The sequence below is a fragment of the Sphaerodactylus townsendi genome, linkage group LG01 (assembly GCF_021028975.2).
Source record: "Sphaerodactylus townsendi isolate TG3544 linkage group LG01, MPM_Stown_v2.3, whole genome shotgun sequence".
Classification (NCBI taxonomy): Eukaryota; Metazoa; Chordata; class Lepidosauria; order Squamata; family Sphaerodactylidae; genus Sphaerodactylus; species Sphaerodactylus townsendi.
The window spans coordinates 19,359,825-19,382,030 of record NC_059425.1 but is presented as its reverse complement, the minus strand read 5'-3'; the positions used below and the strand labels follow the sequence as shown (position 1 = coordinate 19,382,030).

The 22,206-nt window shown below is 50.2% G+C and overlaps 1 protein-coding gene across 2 annotated transcripts; it reads right to left on the bottom strand.

Annotated features, from left to right (window-relative positions):
- Window positions 1–6,912: 6,912 nt before the first annotated feature.
- On the bottom strand, window positions 6,913–21,810 carry MTA2 (metastasis associated 1 family member 2). Of its 2 annotated transcripts, XM_048512555.1 has the most exons (18): window positions 21,643–21,809; window positions 17,900–17,967; window positions 17,579–17,672; window positions 15,699–15,816; window positions 15,461–15,524; window positions 15,064–15,181; window positions 14,853–14,955; window positions 14,658–14,757; window positions 13,037–13,225; window positions 12,706–12,780; window positions 12,501–12,559; window positions 12,314–12,411; window positions 11,913–12,052; window positions 10,254–10,482; window positions 10,057–10,146; window positions 9,563–9,681; window positions 8,892–9,040; window positions 6,913–7,812 (listed from the first exon to the last, which is right to left on the bottom strand). In XM_048512555.1, the coding sequence occupies exons 1-18, from the start codon at window positions 21,668–21,670 to the stop codon at window positions 7,641–7,643; spliced, it is 2,013 nt and encodes a 670-aa protein (XP_048368512.1). In that variant the 5' UTR covers window positions 21,671–21,809; the 3' UTR covers window positions 6,913–7,640. The 2 variants fall into 2 exon arrangements, with proteins under 2 accessions (XP_048368512.1, XP_048368521.1); XM_048512564.1 differs by lacking the exon at window positions 8,892–9,040 and having other exon boundaries at window positions 21,643–21,810.
- Between the last annotated feature and the right edge of the window lie 396 nt (window positions 21,811–22,206).

Genomic DNA, 22,206 nt, shown 5'->3' with positions numbered 1-22,206 from the left:
CTAGGGCCTGAATTTCCTGTTTGTGGGCTAGATGTTGCATGAGAGGTTGTCTTAACTTGCCTGGAAAAAAAAAACCTCTTGCCTCAGGCTGGCTCCGCCTTTAGGGCTCTACAGGGAAAGCTGACTTTCTTGATATGGGTGTGACGCTGGGACACGTCCTGTTTCACTCCAGCATCTTGAGCACCGGCAACTGATCAAGGGGCTGTTTTGTTAGGCTCAGTTCTTTTGTGAGACTGTTTTTTGTAGTCGTCATCAATTCCCATCAGCCCCTGCCAGCAAGGCCAATTGGCTTACAGCAACCCTGTGAGGTTTTCAAGGCCAGAGGTGGTTTGCCACTGCATGCCTCCAGGTTACAACCCTGGACTTTCTTGGTGGTCTCCTATCCAAGTACTAATCAGGGCCTACCCTGCTTCCCAGATCTGAGGAAGTCCAGCTATCCTGGGTATCCTAGTCAGGGCCTATCAGCATTAGACCAAGTTCATATAGAAATTAATGCAACACTCAGCAAGCGGACTAGAGCCTTCAGAGAGGCATAATAGCAGCGGGCCTTGGGCTATGGTATTTGTAGGCCTGTCAGGTCTCCCCTGGCCATTGGTGAGGGACGGGAGAGTAAGACTGCCAGATCCAGGTTGGAAAACTACTACAGATTTGGAAATAGCGGCTGGTTAGGACTCCTCAGCACAAGGCCATAGAGTCCAACGCATCACCTTTCTTCAAGGCGAACCCATTCCGGTATGGTCTTGAGATGAGCTGAAATTCCAGAGGACCCCCAGATCCCACCTGAAAACTTCGAAAAACTTCAGATGCCCGGCAATTTGCCGTGCCAAAAGCCAACGAGGGGCCATCCAGGGTCCAAGAGCATCTGTCTCCAGGAGCGGCCCTTAGCAGACCAGGTGCTCAGGAGCAGCAGCAGCAGCAGAAGGCCATTGCTTTCACATCCTGCATGTGAGCTCCCAAAGGCACCTGGTGGGCCACTGCGAGTAGGCCACTGCGAGTAGCAGAGTGCTGGACTAGATGGACTCTGGTCTGATCCAGCAGGCTAGTTCTTATGTTCTTATGTTCTTAGGAGGGGCCCTTCCTTCATGAAATCAGGGTTGGCACAGGTTGGGTGGAAAAAGGAATCTTCCACCAATCGTTTTCTACCAACAGGCAGCCTTTGTAGAGGCCTTATGGGAAAAGGAGAGAGCAAAAGTCCTCCAGAGACACATTATCTCAGTTACAGTTGCTTCTCTAACAGACCTGTTTGGTTTTGTTGGCCTCCCTTCACCAGAGGGCATTCTGAGAAATTACCGTTTGAAAACCAGGGGAATGGCCAAAGCAATTAAAGCATCTCACTCGTCTGTACGGAAAAGATGGCAGCCAGAACCACGCAAGCTGCTACTTGCACATCAGTGGCCTATTTCTCGCCAGATCACTGATGTGCAGTGCAACAATTGAGATGCCGAAAGTCACACTATGACTCTCCTTGGAGCCACATATTCCATACACACCTCTCCTGCAACGGCACATGTTTTTACCCAACAGTGGCCCTCCCCTTATGCTAGGGTTGCCAATCTCCAGGGACCACCTGGAGATTTCCTGTATTACATTTGATTTCTAGGCAATCAAGATCAGTTTCCCTGGAGAAAATGGCTGCTTTGGAAGGTGGACTCTAGGGTACTATAGTCACAACTCTGCCCTCTCCAGGTCCACCTCCAAAATCTCCAGGTATTTCCCAACCCAAAGTTGGCAACCTTATCTTATGCTCACTCATTAATATCCAACAGAGGAAGTTTGGGGGGTGTAGCATAGTGACTGAAAGACCTTTGCCCTGAGTCAGGGCCAGTTAGACCTTCTCAAGCACCCGTGGAATCAATAGGATTCGGGTTTGCATGATTCAGGTTTGTGTGATTCAGTTCAGGGGGATTTTAAATGCTACTCATTTGCCCCTAGATTGAGTCCAGAGCTTTGAACAAAGAAGCCCTGTATAATTTGCTAGCAGCTCTTTCATAAAGTCTTAGGCCACTGACCAGCTTAAATCCAAAGCCCTTGCTGACCAAAACACTACCCCAAATGCTACCTGTGGGGTAGAGCCAGAGGTGGGATCCAGCAGGTTCTCACCAGTTCCCAAGAGTGGGTTACTAATTATTTGTTTGTACAAACAGAGGCCACCAATTGGGTCTGCTTTTCCACAGTGAAATTCCTACTAAATCCCAAAATCCGCAAGTCCCAGCTGCTCGCTATGTGGCTGTTTAGCGAAGGTAGAAAACGGGATAATTCTCCCTGTTGGGCTGTTTTAAAAACATGTTTTAGAAATATGGTAAAGTTCCTTGTTTAAGGAAAGTATCCTTCTTTTGATGTCTAGAAACAAAATTAAGTATTTGAAAGTATTAATTATTTGACAGGCAGTAAATTAGAGAAAAAGGAGTTGTTTCTGTTGGCAATAGACGATAGGACTTGCTAAAATGAGTTTAAATTATGGACAGAAAGATACCAGCTGGAAATTAGGAACTTTTTTTACAGTAAGAGTTTTTTACAGTAACAGAGAAATTATTAATGCCCTGCCCCCAGAATGCCCGGCCACGCCCCTGTCGTGCCCCACCCAGCCCCATTGGTGCTACGCCACTGTTTGAATCCCACCACCATGGGAACCTGTTACTAAAATTTTTGGATCCCACCACTGGGTAGAGCCCCCCCCCCCCTCGCAAAAACAGCAGGGTGGGAGAGACACGAGTCTGCAGCGAGGAGGAAACTGTCAAAAACTGCCTCTCCCTTCTCTATCCATATAAGCCCGTTACAGGACTATTACTTCTCACTCCCTGCTACTCTCAACCACCTGCACTGTGAGAATAACTGATCTACTTTGCAGGGTTTCTCCTGAGGATTATCAAGATAATCTACGGAAGGCAGCTGGAACACCCAGCCACATTATTACACAGCATCTTTCTAACAGCCTGAGGAAACAGCAGCACAGATGAGATGCCAACACATGAGCACAGTTGCCTTGCTGAGTCCATCTAGCCCAGTGCCCTGCTTCTGAGAGGGTAGCCGCTGCCTCTGCCTCCAAGATGGTCAGGTCAGATTGCTCCTGCCCTGTTTGTCCACAAGGTCTGGTACTCAAAGGTATACTGTCCAAGCACTGCAAAGTTCCATTTAGCTATTAAGAACATAAGAACTAGCCTGCTGGATCAGACCAGAGTCCATCTAGTCCAGCACTCTGCTCCTTGCAGTGGCCCACCAGGTGCCTTTGGGAGCTCACAGGCAGGATGTGAAAGCAATGGCCTGCTGCTGCTGCTGCTGCTCCCAAGCACCTATTATGATAAATAGCAGATTTATCACGTATCATTTGATTTCTAGGCCACCCTAATGAGCACAGGCTGGCTTACAACAATACATTAAAGGATTAAAATATAAAAGCATACATTATAAGGTGCCTTAAATCTCTCACTAAAGGGAATGAATTAAGGAATTGAAGATGAGAAGAAAAGGGGGGAAGGGAAAGAAAGGGAAAGGGCAGAGGCATATCTAGGGAAAATGTAACCCAATGCAAAATCTTCAGAGGTGTATCACAGAGGGAAGTCTGTTACACCCTGGGACATGGACAATATATACCCCACTCAAAATTCCCTTCTCACTGGACACAGTGTGTAACAGACTTCCCTCTGTGATACACCTCTGAAGATGCCAGCCACAGATGCAGGTGAAACGTTAGGAACAAGATCCACCAGACCATGGCCACACAGCCTGGAAAACCCACCAGAACCAGATAAATAAGACTGGGTTTTTGTCAGTATAAACTACAGAAGCTGCCTTTTTACAGCTCCTCAGAGGTATGTGAGAAGCTGACTGTAGACAAGTAGAGAATTGTATTTCCAAAACTTGATATGTATATGTGCTACAGATGCTGACGCTTTGAAAAATGTTTTAAGTTAATGAGTTTGTAACATAGGTTTCATAATGTCAGCCAACCGATTAAACTGTGATTTTCGGTTTATAATGAAAAAGAAAATACAGATGCTTAGTTAAGTGGTTTATTTCCCTAGCATAGAACAGTAAACTCCAATGAACACATTTATATTTTCCACATTTGTTGTATTGCATTTATCAGCCTTCACACGGTTATTTTGGTATACTGATCATAGTGCCAAAGTTCTTTTCACTCCAACCCCTTGGTTGGAGCCAGCGTGGTGTAGCGTTTAAAAACAGGTGGATTCTAATCTGGAGAACTGGGTTTGATTACCCACTCCTCCACCTGAGTGGCAGAGGCTTATCTGGTGAACCAGGTGTGTTTCTGCACTCCTACATTCCTGCTGGGTGACCTTGGGCTAGTCACAGTTCTTCAGAACTCCCTCAGTCTCATCTCACAAGGTGTCTGTTGTGGGGAGAGGAAGGGAAAGGAGTCTGTAAACCACATTGAGTCTCCTTATAGGAGAAAGGGGGGTATAAAGGAGCAGCAGTGGTGTAGTGGCTAAGAGCAGGTGCACTCTGATCTGGAGGAACCGGGTTTGACTCCCAGCTCTGCCGCTTGAGTTGTGGAGGCTTATCTGGGGAATTCAGATTAGCCTGTACACTCCCACACACGCCAGCTGGGTGACCTTGGGCTAGTCACAGCTTCTCGGAGCTCTCTCAGCCCCACCTACCTCACAGGGTGTTTGTTGTGAGGGGGGAAGGGCAAGGAGATCGTAAGCCCCTTTGAGTCTCCTGCAGGAGAGAAAAGGGGGATATAAATCCAAGCTATAAATAAATAAATCCAAACTCTTCTTTTTCTCTTCTGGTAGCATGTAGAGGAACCAAGTGTGGCTTTTTGCATATCAGAAAGCAAGGGCAGGGGGCATCCCCCTCAACCTTCAAAGCTTCCTGTTCTTCTTAGGTCAGCAACCCCCATCTTTCCTGGGGTATTCCCCTCCCTCTGCCCTTATAGCAGAACTCCAAAAGCATGCTGCTTGCTTTCTTTTCCAACTATGAAAGTAGTAGCTCAGCTGAAGATGCATTTCAATACTCAAAAGCAATTTATTCTGGGAGAGGTTAGCACAGAACTGTCAACTGAGGAGGGATTTGCCATGCCACTGTTTAGAATAAAATTTATTCCCCTTCTACCTGCTGCACTGAGGTCAGGGGCAAGGTAATTGTCCCCACCTGAGTACTGGAGGAGGCAAGAGGACTTTTTACTATCTCCCAAAAATGTTTGATCTCGGTCTATGGCAGCGGTTCTCAACCTGTGGGTCGCGACCCCTTTGGGGGTTGAACAACCCTTTCATAGGGGTCGCCTAAGACTCTCTGCATCAGTGTTTTCCATCTGTAAAATGGATAAATGTTAGGGTTGGGGTCACCACAACATGAGGAACTGTATTAAAGGGTCGCAGCATTAGAAAGATATGGCATAGGAGCCATTGCAAGAACTTGCAGCTAAGAATCTAAGCTGCTGTACTGTTGGAGGCTTTCACGCCTCTGAAGATGCCAGCCATAGATACAGGTGAAAACATTAGGAGCAAATGATTCTGGTGGGTTTTCTGAGCTGTGTGACCGTGGTCTGATGGATCTTGTTCCTAACGTTTCGCCTGCATCTGTGGCTGGCATCTTCAGAGGTGTATCACAGAGGGAAGTCTGTTACACACTGTAATGTTAGGAACAAGATCCACCAGACCACAGCCACACAGCCCGGAAAACCCACCAGAACCAGTTGAATCCGGCTGTGAAAGCCTTCGACAATACATTAGGAACCCACAACAGCCATTCTCAACTACCGCTTTGTGTGTGTATTTAAATAAAGAACTCAGTGGAAATTTACCAGGGTGTGAGGGACCCTGCCCTATTGCCTTCTAAGCAAAGAACACTGAAAAGTTTCTGTGGACAGAAGGGTATTTCCATTTACAGAGTGTGGCTCGCCCACAGTCCAAGATGGTGTTCCAGAGAAACAGAAATCCCTCAGAAACACTGTGAGGGGAGAGCTGGAGGCCTGTCCATGCAGGAAAGACAGCAAAAAATCCCTCCTCTCGCATGAAAATCATCTGGTGTATCCTAGCAGTGGTCTGTGTATGTATATAGCCAGTGGTGGGATCCAAAATTTTTAGTAACAGGTTCCCATGGTGGTGGGATTCAAACTGTGGCATAACGCTAATGGGGCTGGATGGGGCACGACGGGGGCGTGGCCGGGCATTCCGGGGGCGGGGCATTCCTGAGCGGGGCTGTGGCAAGGACGCAGCCGCTGTGCCGGTCCTTGGGCGGGAAATGAATGCACGCAGGTGCAGGCTACCACGCACGGTGGTGCACCTCCTGCTAGACTGCTTCAAGTTCTGCGCGCTACTGCTGAGAGGACGGGCGTAACTAAGGCAAAAATCACGTGGCAAAATCACCAATTGGTAACCCCCTCTCGGCACACACAAATAATTAGTAACCTACTCTCGGGAACCTGTGAGAACCTGCTGGATCCCACCTCTGTATATAGCCACAGCAGACTGGGATTGCTGCCAATTTCTTATGTGGTTGAGGCACAGGGACTGGTAACTCAAGGGAAAGTTGTGGCGCAAGTGTGGCATGGCCTTCAGCTAGTTGCGGATGCTTTGCAAAGAGCTTTGTGTAAGCCCTGCTTGCAGAGCACAGAGGCTGCATAACCTCAGGGTGCTCCACAGATGGAGAATCACCAGAACGCCAATGACCGTTTCTGCAACAAGCAGAGCAGCCAAAAATGGTTCTCTCCCATGAAATAATTCCTCATCTAGTGTCATGTGAGGCTGCTTTATTCGGCACCTGGCAGCAGCAACCCAGCTAGCGATTTATCTTACCGGATCCTTAACTGGAGATGCTGGCGACTGAATCTTGAACCTTCTGCATGGAAAACAGATGATCTGCCATGTAGGTATACAGCCCCTCCTAGCCTGTTGCCCATACCGCCTTCCCCTGCCCCCCGCCCCCCCAAAAAGGTGCAAAAGAAGGTATGAAGAAAACAGCATTTATTTCTTTGTTGCTATAAGAACCAGTTACAGGTTGACTTAAAAAAACCTGACTTTCTTTTCAAACCATGTACAAAAAATGGGCTCATCAAAGGGATGGAAGAGGGGGCCAAAAGGGGGGAGGGTTGCCATGTTGCCTGGGATTTAGGGTCTCAATGGGATCGTCCCTCTTGTCCAGATACACAGGTAGTATATGGGGCCAGAGGGCAACTTTAAAAAAAAAAGTGACAGACACCAAGAAGCAGAGAGACAAACAAAAGGAAGGAAGAACAGCTGCAGAGGAGAGGTGGAAAGAACTCCGGAAGGGCTTCTGCGTGGCTCCAGTTTCGTGTCACCCTTGCAGTCTCCTGCCCGCTTTGAGAAGAAGGTGCAAATTGTATTCAAGGTGTTGCCTGGGGGGGTGGGGGGGAGTGGGAGGCCAACTTTTTGCGCAAGTCTGAATTTTCAACAAGGGGGAGGGTTAAAAAAAAGGTCAATGTGGAAATTAAAATATATTTATATATATATAAAAAGGAGAATGAAGGGTGTCCAGGAACAACCTTGGGGGAGAGATGTCTCCCTCCCTGCCTGGCTTGTTCCCAGCAGACGCGTGGCAAACAGGGGCTCTGACGCTTGCCAGACAGGGCTCGGACACTGAAAAAAAGGGGCAGGTGGGTGCTAGATGAGATGGCTACAAGGATCCTAGAGGGGCCGCCACAGAAGTGATAGCACTCAGTCTTCCAGGATGATGGGCTCGCTGGTGCTGGCAGGATGGGCTGGGGGAACGGGCACCAGGGGGGCCACCACAGGCCGGTGAGGCAGCACCAACTTCACTTTGAGTGGCAGGTTGGGCCGGCGGGCAGCACGGCGCATCTCCAGGTGACTCAGGGCTTTGCGGAGGGCCCTGTGGAAGGAGGGAAAGGGGTGGGGAGAGAGGCAGTTAAAAAAACGACAGCAAAGAACCTCACACAGATGACAGACCACACTGGGCGGCAACTTGGACAGCGGAATGTGCCAGAAGACACAGCACTCAGCCCGGCACGGTGGCACCAGAAAGAACACCAACTTGGGCCCGATTCTTTCTTGGCAGGCCCCAATTAACAAGATGTGTTTCAACCCCACTCAATCCCCTCTCCCTCCTGTCCACAAATATCTGGCTTATTTCTAGACATGACCAGCAGCAGGCTGGCGTTTAGGGGCCCCTGCTGTGGGGCTCGCTAAAAAGAGGCACGAGGGAAATTGCATCCCAGAGAGGAGGGATGAGGTGAAGTTAATAATGGGCAGAGGCCTAGACAAATATCATGCACCTGGCTTCTGGATCATCTCAGCATTTATTCTGGTACAAAATAATGCGTCTAAAACTCACAGCAGGAGATAAGGACCTGTGATTAGCAGAACAGGAGCAATCCCGTCTATGGGGCTGCCCCCCCTTGTGTACTCCGCCTCTCAACACACTTTCCCCCCTCTGCCTTTACACCCCACCCCGCAGTCGTGGCCAGAAATGCCAAGAGTTCTAAGACGACCCAAGTATCCAGCAGGCATCATACAAAGTACAGTCTTCAAAACAAACAAACCCCCAAACACAAAACCTTTTGTGTTGAGAACCTTTTATTTATAGCAGAAAGGTGGGGAAGAAAGGATCTACCCCTCAGCATCAGCCTGACTAAACTCTGTGACCTGCAATTCCCTGACAGTTCAAAGCAGAGCGGAACCGCCCCGTCCAGCCCAGAATTTTATAAAACAGAGAGGGGGAGCTTTTAAGTCATGAGAAAGGAATCAACCCCATTGGGGGAGGGCTTCCTTTTGTTCTTTGCAAGCTGCAACAGGGGTGCTGGCACAAACTCCATCTCTGTGGCAGGACAGATGATAACAAGAGTCAGATATCAACCCTGTGCCAGAGAAGGGATAGGCTCACAGTGTCTTCTCACCCCCGCCCCTTCCTGTTCACCCACACTGCATCGTGAAGAATCCCTTCCCCAGTACCTGGTGTCCTTGGTTGCCACAAAAACGACTGGGTTGGGGGCGTCGGCCGGGTTCAGCTTCTGACGCTTGATGGCAGGCTGAGTGCTCGACCTCATTCCGGAAGTCATGGGCCGCCCGTTGGCCGAGAAGGGGAGCCCGCCCCCTGCCACCTGCACCCGGTCGCACACAGAGCTATCAGCGAGAGGAACCCCCCAAAAGCAGTGTCCACCTCTTGCTGGCTCCCGCCCCCCTCTGTCCTGAGCTAGCCTTGCTTGGCCCTAAAAATAGGAGAGGGAGCTATCTGCTTGAGTGCGGGGAGTTTAGACTCCGGAAGGGCGGAGGGGGGAGAAATCATACCTTCGGAATGATATCCCCCCCCAGCTCCACCGACTGGGAATGACAATTTTGGGGAAATGTGAGAAGTGCTACAAAAGTACTCCTGGGCAGAGTGAACATTGCAGGGATTTGGTATAATGTAACACACCGCCCCTTTCCAAAATTTCACTTCAAGCACCCAATCAATGTGCGGGTCTCTTCTCCCTCCTCCCCGACCAATGCGCTAGAAGCTGCACATCTCCACCACATTTCAGTCTCCACGCACTTCTTCTGAAAATGGCCCCCTGCCCCTTCCTCTCAGACCCACCCCCACCTCACTGCCCAGAACCCCTCCCTCCTTGGTTCCCGGCACTCACACTTTCATATGCTCGCTTGCCCACGATGCCAGCCAAGCCTCGGTTCGGGGTCAGCTGATTTCTGTTGATGGGTGTCTTGGTGCCTCGGGGAGTTTTTGGCTTTAGGGGGGCCTGCGCAGCTAGGGAAAGTTGAAAAACCTACACTATTGTGGGGGTTCACAAAGAGAAACAATCCCCCCCCCCCTCTTTGGGACATTTGTTGTGATTATTTCAGATGTCAATGGGGAAAATGCAGTGGGGCTTAGTACAATCATCCCCTCCTCATGAGGGCCTATGGCTATCACACAGGTCTAATCGTCAAACCACAGTTTGGAGGCAGGCGCTGGTTTGCTCAGCCTGAAAGCCACAGCAAGTTTAGGTGCTCATACGTTCTCAGGAAGGAGGGCAGGAAAGGAGAAGCGAGGCCCAGAGCCAACAATACTTTCCCCACCACAGTTTGGCAGAAAAACAAACCCAAAATCTGAAGCAGGAATGTGTGAGCTCCACAGCCTTACCGAGCTCCTTGACTATGGTGGCCAGTGGAAGCCGCACCAGAGGGTGGATCTTGAGGGGGGTCTTTGCTGCTTTGGGTAGTCGAATGGAGCCTGGAGGGAAGAAGCAGACAACCAGAATGAGATCTACTAGCTGCACCCCCTATTCCATGTTTCCGCCCCTTGGTTCTCCCCACAACTCTAATCCTGACCCCACATACACTCTGCCTTGATGGCATTGGCATTGATGGGTGCGTAAGGGCGCCGAGCGGCACGGCGCGGCTGCAAGATATCCCGGCACATGCGGCGTGCGATGCGGGTCAGTTTGGTGGTCTGCAGCAGGAAGGTTTGCCGGTTCTTGGCCAGAAGCTTGGCCCGATTGGCGCTGGTTGTGTATGGCGAGAGGCTCTGGGCTTCTGGGCGAGACATGTGGCCCCGGGAGTGTGGCTCCTGTGTCCAGGATTGGGGGGAGGGGGGAAGAGAGGAGAAGACACAGACATCAGCACAAGCACTGCTTGAGCAGAAAGCACAAACAACCATTTGGCGGCCCTAAAAGATTTGTTCAACAGACTGCATCTTCTAAAAAACATTCTTAGAGTCATCAAAATGATACTTCAGCTCTCATTATGTTTGATGTTCATGCTAGCTGGAAACACAGGGGCTTAGATGGCCAAATGACACAGTGTTTTCAGAAAGATGGGTGCTTTTAGGCAGACCTTTGCCACATACCCCTTCCCGTGTTCTTATTTTGGGCTAGAGAGCCCTGCAGTTAAAACAGCAGGAGAAGTTGCTGCAAAACAGCAGAAGAAGTTGCTGCAAAACAGGGGGTCAAGTAGTCCCCCTCCTCCTGTCTTGGCTAACAAATGAGACCATCGTGGTGCAAAGGGAGGGAAGATGCAGCCAACAAAAGTAGAATTCTTGGCTTTGAGGAATATAATAGATGATCTCATTGACAGAGACCCATGTGACTAATGGCTGCCAGTGTAGCTCTTTACTGTTAATAAAACTGACAATTTGGGCCCGAACAACTGCTGTCTCAGTTAGATGCAGAAGACTCAAGCAGGAAGTGTGGCCAGTCAAAGGCCCACTTGGGAGCAGCAGTGGCGTAGGAGGTTAAGAGCTCTAATCTGGAGGAACCGGGTTTGATTCCCAGCTCTGCTGCCTGAGCTGTGAAGGCTTATCTGGGGAATTCAGATTAGCCTGTACACTCCCACACATGCCAGCTGGGTGACCTTGGGCTAGTTACAGCTTCTTGGAGCTCTCTCAGTCCACCTACTTCACAGGGTGTTTGTTGTGAGGGGGGAAGGGCAAGGAGATTTTAAGCCCCTTTGAGTCTCCTGCAGGAGAGAAAGGGGGGATATAAATCCAAACTCTTCTTCTTCTTGCTATTAGGTATGCTGGCCATTAGTTCCAACTGGAAGAACTTGAGACTTTGTAAGGATAGAAAAAGGAACTCTTATCTGTTGTACACCACCCAGAGCCCTCTGGGGGTGGGTGGTCTATTTAATCAAATAAACAACAACAACAACAACAATAAAGAATACAATGACTCCTCCCCCCCAGTTAAATTGGAGACTTCAAAGTTCTCAAAGAATGTGTTGTTGTGGGGTTTCCAAGTTGTATGGCCATGTTTCACCCAAATTGGTGGCTGGCATCTTCAAAAGTATGACATAGTACGATATGCTCCTCGGCCATGGAAACACATCTTACCGTGAAGTGTCTGTGAGAATGTTAGCCACAGATGGTGGCGAAACGTTATGAGCTAAAACTACCAGGCCACAGTCACACAGCTTGTTAAATTCACAACAGCCAGCTGATTCTGACATTCTGATGATACATAGAACAAGGATCACTGGGAGCATATTCTCAGGGAACATTACCGTGACGCTGCGCGCTGCTCCCTCGAGTTGCGTCGGGGTCTTCAGGCCTCCATATTTCTTCCAGTAGATCCAACAGGAAGCACAGAGGCGGCACTGCATATTGGGGGGGCCCCAGGCATACCACTGTGCCGACTGAGTGGCTGTGGGTGAGAGGGAAATGGAGGGTCATGCCTTCAGTTAAGTAATATCTTCCAGGAGACCCTGTTCCCAAGATCTAGGAGCAACTTGCTCCGGTTGGTTCTCAGGAGGTCCATCCAGCCCATCCAAACCTGCAGCTCTGTCTCAGCATCAGGACTGAAAGAGCAAAGCTGTGAGAGCCAGAATGTCAGGCCTGCCCATCTCCTGCTCCCTTATGGCAGAGGCATGACCCCCTGCCCCTTCAGTCCCAGACTGGTACTCACTGTGGCAGCTCTCACAGGTCAGCCCCTTCTGGAAGCCAGCTCCGTTCATGCCAGGCTTGGAGCCCACTGAGATGATTTGGTTCGGATTGGGTTTCGTGCTAGACAGGGGAAGGCAATGAGGTTGAAAGCCTGGGCATGCAGCTTACGTGCTTCTCTCCCACCAACACAGAGAGGAAGGGATACTCACTACGTGGGGATGTACACCTGCTTCAGCTTGCTATCGGCTTCAGCTGCTTTCAACCTTTTCTGCAAAGAAAGGGAAGGTATAGAAGTGTTTTATAGGGAGGGAGCAGAGCCACCTCCAGAGCAATGAAGCTACTTGCAAACGGAATGGGGAAATAGTCATTTCACCCTGTGGAACACCCCACCCCCCAAGAAATCGGCCTACCCACCTGCTGGATGTATCGGTCCGTGGTTTTCCACATGTAGTAGAACTGCACAATGCTAGCCAGGGATTTCCATGGCAGCTGCAAGGGACACAAACCTTCAAGAGCATGCACAGATTCAGCCCATCCAAATCAGCATTGCAAAAAACCCAGCAGAACGTCAAACGTGCACCCCAGATCCCCACAACGGTTTCACTCCTGAGAAGTGGGACCAACCACTAAGCTCGGAAGTCCCGCCTCCTCATTTCCAACTAGCCCCATACAAAAATGAGGCTCTTCGGGCAAGGAGGGGACTCAGCCACGCCCAAGGCTTCACCGGACCCGCAACCCCACTCACAAAGTCCTGCCGGATGTCGTTGAAGTCTTTGCCGTATTTCTCCAGGGCTTCCTCAAAGAGCATCGCTTCTGAAGCTGACCATTCCTCCATCTCATCCCTGCATAGTACAGGGCCTCCCTGGGGTACCAGCGTAGACATGGCTTTAGCCAGATCGTACCCATTCCGCTGCAGTGTATCCATTGCGTGGAACTGCCCGGACAAAGGGGTGAAGTGTGAGAAGAGTAAGGATGGGGGGAAAACTGACCTTTACGAACTTATTGAACTGCAGAATGGCAAACCCACAATAAAAGGTGTGTGCCTGTCACCTGGGAGCTGTGTCCAATACTACATCCTGATACTCTCAGATTCCATGCTGATATCACGCCAAACTGTGCGTATGAAGTGCCATCGAGTCACAGCTGACTTAACGGCGACCCCGTTGGGTTTTCAAGGCAAGAGATGTTCAGAGGTGGTTTGCCATTGCCTCTGCCTTCACATGGACTGATGGAGGTCTGAGAGAACTGTGACTGGTCTAGCAGGCTCCGTGTGGAGGAGTGTGGAATCAAACTTGGTTCTCCAGATTAGGGTCTGGCACACTTAAACACGACCTTATGCTGGCTCTGTCATGCCGAACTAAGAACTTAACTATGATTTTGGCATCATGCCTAACTTCTCAAGCCATTATGCTCACCTTTGGGCCTCTACAAGCTGCTGTAGGTTGCCTCAACCTCTGGAAGTTCACACCAGGCTGGGTTCTAAACTACAGTCAGTGCAAACCACAGTTTGGTGCCAATGCCTGAATTTAAGTCTTTAGTCTCATAAAAATAATGCACAATTGGGGCCTCAAGGCTGTAAAACAGATGCTTGGAAGCATGTAGCCAACGCCTAACAAAGCCTCAAAAGCCGGGAGAATGGCTGACAGAACCCAGAGGCTAGGACACAGATTCTGTGGTCTGTACTCAACCTGTCATCATTCCTTGAGCAGCAGAACAAATAATGACGAACAGCAGATAGGGCCCATAGGTGTAATAAGGGCCATACAAGTTGAAAGAGGGAGGGAGGGAGGGGGCGCCATTAGCGACCAGCTTCTCCAAAGGCCTGGTGGAACAGCTCAGTTCCGCAGGGCTTGTAAGATCGAGCTGTTCCACCAGGCCTTTGGAGAAGCTGGTCGCTGATGGCGCCCCCTCCCTCCTGCCCTCTTTCAACTTGTGTGGCCCTTATTACACCTATGGGCCCTTCTGTCTCCCTCTCAAGAGGGGCTTTTTAAATTGTCTGGACGGTACATTTTGTGCGCTGTATTTTAAATGGTCTTCATTATTTTAACGTTATAGAGTCCATACTTATACTATATTTAGACTTAAATTACGAGAGTGCTCTACTTGTTCAGTGATGTTATGTTGTTTATGTTGTACACCGCTCCGAGCCCTCCGGGGGTGGGTGGTATAAAAGTTTAATTAATTAATTAACAACAATCACCACCACCTTGAAAACCAATGCAAGGCTGGACTGAGGATGCCTGGAATTAAATCCCCGTTCACAGTCTTTCTCTCTTTGTTCAACGATTATCTATTAATTCAACATATACAGGTTTGCTTCACACTACCCCGCCTCCCCAGTGGCCGATGTTTTCTCTGCTCCTTACCAGCGTGATATCCCGGGAGGCAGCCGCTGCGCTCATGTGAAGGCTGGGTTGCCGGATGGAGCTGCTGCAGTCAAGGGCTCGCGCAAAAGTACCAACGGCCCTGGCACGAAAGACAGATGAGAGGAGGTTAACGACCCGCTGGGGTCAGAGTCGACCCGGCAAGAAAAGTCAGACCGCCCCCCTGCTGGATCTCACCGAGCCACCACGAGGAACTGGTCGATCTGGCGGTCCGTTAGGGGGTTGTCAGGGTCCCAAACCTTCATCTCCATCTTCTGCTGATTCCGGTTATCGGACTCTCCTGGGGGAGAAACCGGAGAGGAACTGTCAGCATAACTGGGCCGCTGCACTCCCTCTTGAAGCCTGGCAAGGGAAATATGTTTGGGATGGCGACAAGCCCCCTGCTCACCTTCTGCCAGCCGGTCAGGAATTTCTGCCTGGTACTTGCAGCCTACTCGGATTTCACCCTGGTCAGCCAGGAGAGTCTTCTGAACAGGGTCAAACACCAGGGAATAGAAGAAACAATCCTAAGGAGAAAAGAGAGGTTGGAAGTATTAGAATCATGTAGCTGGAAGGGGCCATACAGGTTCCAACCCCTTGCTCCATGGAGGATTAGTCTAAAGCATTAATAACATTTGCCATGATATCCTCAGCCATTTCTTGAGCAAAACAACCACGACAGGAAATGCCTCATCCTCTGTTTGGTTGATGGGGTCCAAACCAGTGTATCTCATGCTCAGGACTTCAGGAGCCCAGAGTTAGTCATGGAAGTTCCTTGTTATCTCACCTTTCCCTTGTTATCTCACCTCTTTGTCCAGGTACTGGCTGAGGACGTCTGTCTCATTAAGCAGGGTAACGCTGCACTTCCCCCTGCAAGGGAGAAGGGGAAGAACTTGCATCATACTCCTGGGCCTCTCAGGTACTGCTGAGCTCAAAGGCAGGCTGGCTCAGATGGCCCTAAAAGAGCAGGCCTCGCTTCTCCTGGGCTGCACAAGTGCCAAGGGAACCCAAGACGGAACCCAACCCCCACCCGCCTCTCCGTACCGTATGTGGGTAGCAGGCAGGGACTCGAACTGCCGGGATAAGAAAAGCTCCCGGTGCTTCAGCTGGTGCCGCTGCTGCTCTGACACCGAAGGCTGTTTGGATTCTTCTTCAAATTCTCCTGGGCAGGGGAAGGTAGAGGAGGATAAGTGTGCATCTCTCCCCCACCCCTACTCATTTTTAGGCACGCCATGTCATCTGGGGCCTGAAAGATCACATCCCTCTGCCTTGTCATGGATTGCACTCACACCCCAGCAACAGTCTCCAACAGAAGCTATGTGCATCCAGAGACAAGCAGGGTAGGAAGGGGGATGATCCACCTAGAATTTTAAGCTATACTGCCTCAGAACATGGAGGTTCCTTTTAGTTCCCGCAGTTAATGCCTAGGATAGAGCTATTGTGAGTCTCTAACTTCTTTTAATGTTATGCTCGCAACTCGCGATCGCCAGCTCAGGTGGCAGTGAATTGCATGCGTTGTGTATGCACTGTCTGAAGGAGCACTTCCTTTTCCTAAGCGGACTGTTCAGCCAGTCAGCTTCATTGAAGGGTACGGAGTTTTAGAAATATGAGCAGAAAAGTGTCCTACCAACCCAACACAGTTTGTAACACCGATCACATTCCCTTCCTCACTAGCACTCTTCCCCCACCCTCCCCTGAACTAAAATGCCCTAAATGCTTTAGCCTGTCCTCAGAGGGAAGATGCACCGAGCCCATGATCACTTCACCTTCCCTTTCCATCCAGAATACTGAATGGGGTTAATTTCCAATTGACAGAGATTGCTGCAAAGGGTTATCACTTCTGCTCTCCCTCTCCACAGCAGGGACACAAGACTGTCAGGCAGTCACCCACCATCCCGGAAGCAGGGCAGCAGCAGCAGCCACCAAGACGCACATTGTTCTCCCATCCCCCGGCATCTGCTTCAAGAACTTGGCAATGTCCCAGGGGGGTGGGGACTGGAGGCATGAGAGCTGCTTTGTAGCTCAGGAAACACTTTGCCTCAGATGGGTGGGTTAAAGAACCCGGCTGGGTCTGATTGGGCACAGTCAAGGTCACAGCCCCTGCTCAAGAGGCCAGGAAACCCCATGCAGAGTCACGCATGCCCCTTCCCCTCCCCCAGCTACTATCCCTTTCCTGTTAACCCTTGAGTGGCTGAGGACTCTCCTGTAGTACTAAGGAGTCAGAGACGTCAATGCCTGCCAAAGGCCAGAGACCAGGTGCTCTGCAGCAGCATTACTCTCTCTCAGCTTGAATTATGTACATGCCACTCTCCACAGTCACAGCTCTTCTTGCTGTACCATTCCTGAATCCCCCACCCCAATACCATTCAACATCGGCCAAAGTTTAAAACCGGTCAGCTGTTTCTTCACATACAGCATTGCTCCTGTCCATTAAGTTCTGAGCATGAAAGAGAAATGCTTAGCTCTCTTCACCCCGACGGAAAACAGTAACTAAGGGCACATCAAAACGAGACCCCACAGAACTTGCAAGCAAGGCAGTTTCTGAGCCAGGTGCCCACAACCTCTGCTTGGGCAGAACACAGCCAGCCTTGGCTCTCAGGAGTCTGGTGCTCCAGGCAGAGGGTGGGGTAGCCTTTCACCTACTCCTTTGCTGCTCTCTTTTCTAAGTGGAATCCCTCCTCCCATCACTATAACCTGAGGGCAACAGTCCATCTGCTCCGCCCCCTCTGCCTGCTCTCTTCTCCCCGCCTTCTTTCACAAAGCTGGAGTCACCAGATAGGCTGCCAAACCACCCATTCCCAGGCCTGCTGGGAAACAAACACCCCACCGGCGCAAAAAGGTGATTTCATCCTTTGTAACCGCCAGACTTGAACAGAACTCTTGTCTACTTCTCAGAATCATAGCCTGATCCCTCCACTACTCACGGGCATTGCTGTCAGCCAGACTGTTGAGGCTACTGGAGATATCGCGCCGTCGAAACAGACAAACCACCTTGGCCTCCACATTGCCATTGGCTGTCTGTGGGGGAAAGAGGAGGGACAATGATGTTGATGGACAGACAGGCTCGCTGCTGGGCGGCAGCTATGGGTTCAAGACCTGCAGCTCACCTAAACTGCCTCTATCACACAACAGTTTCTCACTTCACCCACATGGATCCCAGCTTCTCAGGCCACAATGAGTCCAGTAACTCCCGCTCTCCACAGGACAGAGTTTAGCCCCCTACCCATGCCCAGGACTACCCTTACCTTGTTGAGCTCCTCAATGCGGCGTACGAGGTAGGGGTTACTAGAGGAATTCTCAAAGTAGACGTAATCTGAAAGAGGGGTGAAGGGAGCAGCAATGAGAAACAGAAAAAGAGGCTGCAGGACCAGATTGCACCTTTCAGAGCTCCACTTTATCCCCATGGTCTTCTAAAATATGGGCATCTAAATCACTCTGAGAGAGACAGTGGTGGCAAACCTTTGGAACTCCAGATGTTATGGACTACAATTCCCATCAGCCCCTGCCAGCATGGCCATAACATCTGGAGTGACTAGGATCTGGGATACCCAGGTTCAAATCCCCACTCATGCTATGGAAGCTTGCTGGGTGACTTTGGGCCTGTCACACACACTGGGATTTGGATGGGAGACCTCCAAGGAACACCAGGGTTGTGATGTGCAGGCAGGCAAGCCGCTTCTGAAGTCTCTTGCCTTGAAAACCCGAAGGAGTCACCATTAAGCCCGCTGTGACTTGGCAACACTTTCCACCGTCCCCACCAAATCTGTCTTACAATTACCTTGTAAGGTATGCTAATATTAATATAGACAGCTGAGTTTTGCTTGCCTCTGGGAACTTCACAACAGTTATGATCTGAACCCAGGACTTCCCAAATCAGAAACATGTTTTTCACTCTTACAAATGACCTGTTCCCATAAATACACCAGGGTGCAAATATGATGCCTGCTCTAGGCCGATCCGCCACAGCAAAAATATGACAATTTCCTTTACCTGTGACACTATGGTCCCTTTTATCTAGGCCATAGAAAAGCCATTTTCTCCCCTCTATGCCAGAGGTTCAAGACATTTCACCAATACTACATCCTCTTTCTATTCCATCAAAAGTCTGACATCAATGAAGCTCAAATCATGTTTTAATGCAGCTGCGTTTTGAAGTGCAGAATTCCACAGTCTCTCAACTTCATTTTTTAAAAATACTGTCCCATATTAGTGGGGTTTTGTGGGGTTTCCAGGCTGTTTGGCCATGTTCCCATAGAACTTTCTCCTGATATTTCGCCTGCATCTGAAGATGCCAGCCGCAGATGTAGGGGAAACATCAGGAGAAAATGCTACTGGAACACGGCTATACAGCCCGAAAACACCACAACACCCCAGTGATTCTGGTCATGAAAGCCTTTGACAATACACTGTCCCATATTAGTTTTTAAGTCAAAAAAGCAGAGCTAGAAAGAATGGGAGCAACATCTAGTGAAATCTCAGAAGCCTCAAATTGCTGAGTAAACTGAACACCAAACCATAGCCCCAGCTCACAAAGGCTCATTGGAAGAGCTAGTCCTGACACTAAAAGCCAAGGTGCCTTAATTTTAGAATCACTTTAAAGCTGTTAAGCCATTGGTCCCCAGTACTCCTGAGCACTGTCTCCTTTGATTGGCAGTAACCCACCAGGATTTCAGGCACAGAAAGGTCTTTCCCAGTTCAGTTATCTGAGATGCTTTTAACTGAAGGTGCCTGGGACCATACATACTTTGCACACATTCCTATCGTGGAGTTTTAGCCCCTGCTCATTCTCTCAGTAATATTTACGATGGCTCTGTAAAGCAAGCCAATATTAGCTCTGATATCTTATACAGGACTGGGAGGAAACACATGCCAAAAGAGGGCAGTTTGCAGAGAGAAGCCCTCCCAGAGAGATCATGTCTATGTTGACTTGAAGCTGGGGCCTTTCAGCCAGATGCTCGTGCTCTTAAACTATGATGCTGCATGCATATTCAAGTTAAAACCACAGATTATCCTCTGTGATAACCCTCTGTCAGCAATACAAGCAGGGGTGGGCTACAACGGCCAGTCTGAGAAGCTCCTTCAACAAGGGCCGTTTCCATTTTTGTTAACAACCCCCCCCCCACACACACACACACACGCACACGAGGTACCATACAAAACAGACGTCTCAGACCAAAGAGTTTACAACAGACAAGAAAAGAACAGGGAAAGTTCAGGGTCATGGGCATGGTTGAAGAATTTAGCTGGAAACAGGACAGCAAGGGTGGGGGGGAACCAAAGTGGGTTGTCTGAAGAAGCCAGTCCTCCAAAGGAGTAGCTAATTATGAACAGGCTGGGCCTTGGGAGCCATGCGCCTTAAGCAGCACAGATAAGAGTAGGAGGTGACGAAGGGCTTGCGAGAACGGAAGTGGGAGCGAAGAAGAGCACGGAGTTTTGAAAGAAAAGAGTCCTGAAGGTAATGGAGAGGAAAAAGTCAAGGAGATGGAGGGCAGGTGACAGGAGAACAAGACGATCTTAGCAGCGGGAACGTACAAACTGATGTAAGAAGAAGAGAATGAAGATGGCACGGCTGAATCAGACCACAGTTGTAGCCTAGCATTCCACTTCTAGCAGTAGCTGACCAGTAAAGGTTACAAGCAGGACACAGAGGCTGTTTCTCTGTTGAGACTCTTTCTCTTGGCTGTCGGAGATATACTGCTTCTGAACACGGAGGTTCCATTCACCTTTCATGCCCTGTTTCAGAAGCTAACACTTTGCTGTCAGCTCCTTACACAGACCATCCTCTTGTCTACAAGGCCTGATTATTTAGCTATCACAAGCTAAAACTCAACAAGGCCCTTCAGCTAGCTTCATACCCACAAGTCACATTATCTAGAATAACCCCATCCCCTATAACCAAGACCTCTGTCCTCATATCTCCCTCCACAAACAACCAAATCCTGACCTATCACCCTTCCCCCCCCCCAACACCCTTCTCACACCTCTCTGGTTTAGCCTTCTCATCCCTTTCCCAGACCCTCTGGCCTGCAGCTCTGCCCACCTCCCCCCACCCCCATTAACACTCAGCATGACTACGTCTCATCTCGCCAACCACAGCCAATCCTTAGCAGAGAAAAAAGGCTGTCCATCTCATTTGCATTCATACCCTCCCATTCCCCCACCCAGCTATTTAGGTCAGGGCCCTTGTCTACAATGTATCCACTCTTTCTACACTTTATTCCTGCCTTCCCTCATTTCGTTAACCACCCCAAGCCCTTACCCCAAGCCCCTCTCCCTACTCTCTCAACCCAGCGACTAAACCCTGACAAACGTGTCCTTTATTAGCCACCTATTTCCCCCATGATTTAACCCCCTGTGTACCTTACTTCTTCCACTATCAGGATCAAGCCTCTTTTCTAACCTCCCAGCACCCCACTCCTTCCCATCTGTAGACCAGGTGCCTTGACCTATCCCTTCAACCCCTTCCCAAGCCATTTAGCCCTGTCTGCCCCTTTAATTCCCTCTGACCCTCCATCCACACGTTCCTCTTACAGGCGGCGCTGGACCCTTCCTTTCTCCCTCCAACATTTACCCCACTACCAGCACTTCCTTGTGTGTCCCTTCCCTTATTCCCAGATCCTTCCCCTCCCCCATTACCTGGAATTAGCCCTCCCATGTCCCTGAACACTCTCAACCCGCAGACCCGTTTCGACCAGGCCCCTCTCCACCTACTCCCGACCCTACCCCGTCCCTAACCCACCTCCAGATCAAGCTTTTCTAGCCTCCCCCATCTTTGTCCCACCCGCAAGAGGGGAACCCCCTCGAGCCCCCTCATCTATTACTGGTCCCCTTTCTCCTAACCTGTTTCAACCTCGTTTGATAAGGACCTCTCCCCCCCGCCCTCATGTCCCCTCCCGAGAAGACCCCACGAGCCCCCCCGCGCCCCTCCCCCCTCGTGTCTCGCCCCTCCCCCCTCCCCCCAAGGAAGGATCCTCCTCCCTCTCCTTACCGCCCACCCGGTACATATTAGCCGCCATGGCTCCGGCGGGGGGGTTTTGGCCCGGCTCGGCCCCCTCAGGAACTCCGGGCCCGGCCGCTCTTCATCGCCTCCCGCCGCCGTTGTCGTCTCTCCCCCTCACGCAGCGAGCGCCGGCGCCGGCCAAGCCTCGAGCACTTCGGGAGTTTCCGGAAGCCCCTCGGGAATCTTCGGGAAGGTTCGGCCTTTTCCGGTGTACTCCGTAAAAAGGGGGCGCGTCGCGCTTCCCGCCACTCCTTCAACGAGAAGAGCTTGGCTTGATTTTTTTTTTACAAAGGACTGGCTGGAAAGACTCGAGAGTTCTTGGCCCGTTTTTAAAAAAATGTTATTATTTTCGACTAACTGAGAATTATCCCGGCCTTTTCCTCAAGTCGGAAATGCACGGCTGAAGTTCGCGTTTTTCCGGAAGTCTTCGTCTATCTTCGGGTCATTCCGTAAAATTAATTACAGTTGGAGAGGGTGGACGTTGGGAGGACCTCGGCGGGGGCGCCCGAATGTGGCTCAATCCTCTTCGGCTTTTCCCGGTAATCTTCGGAA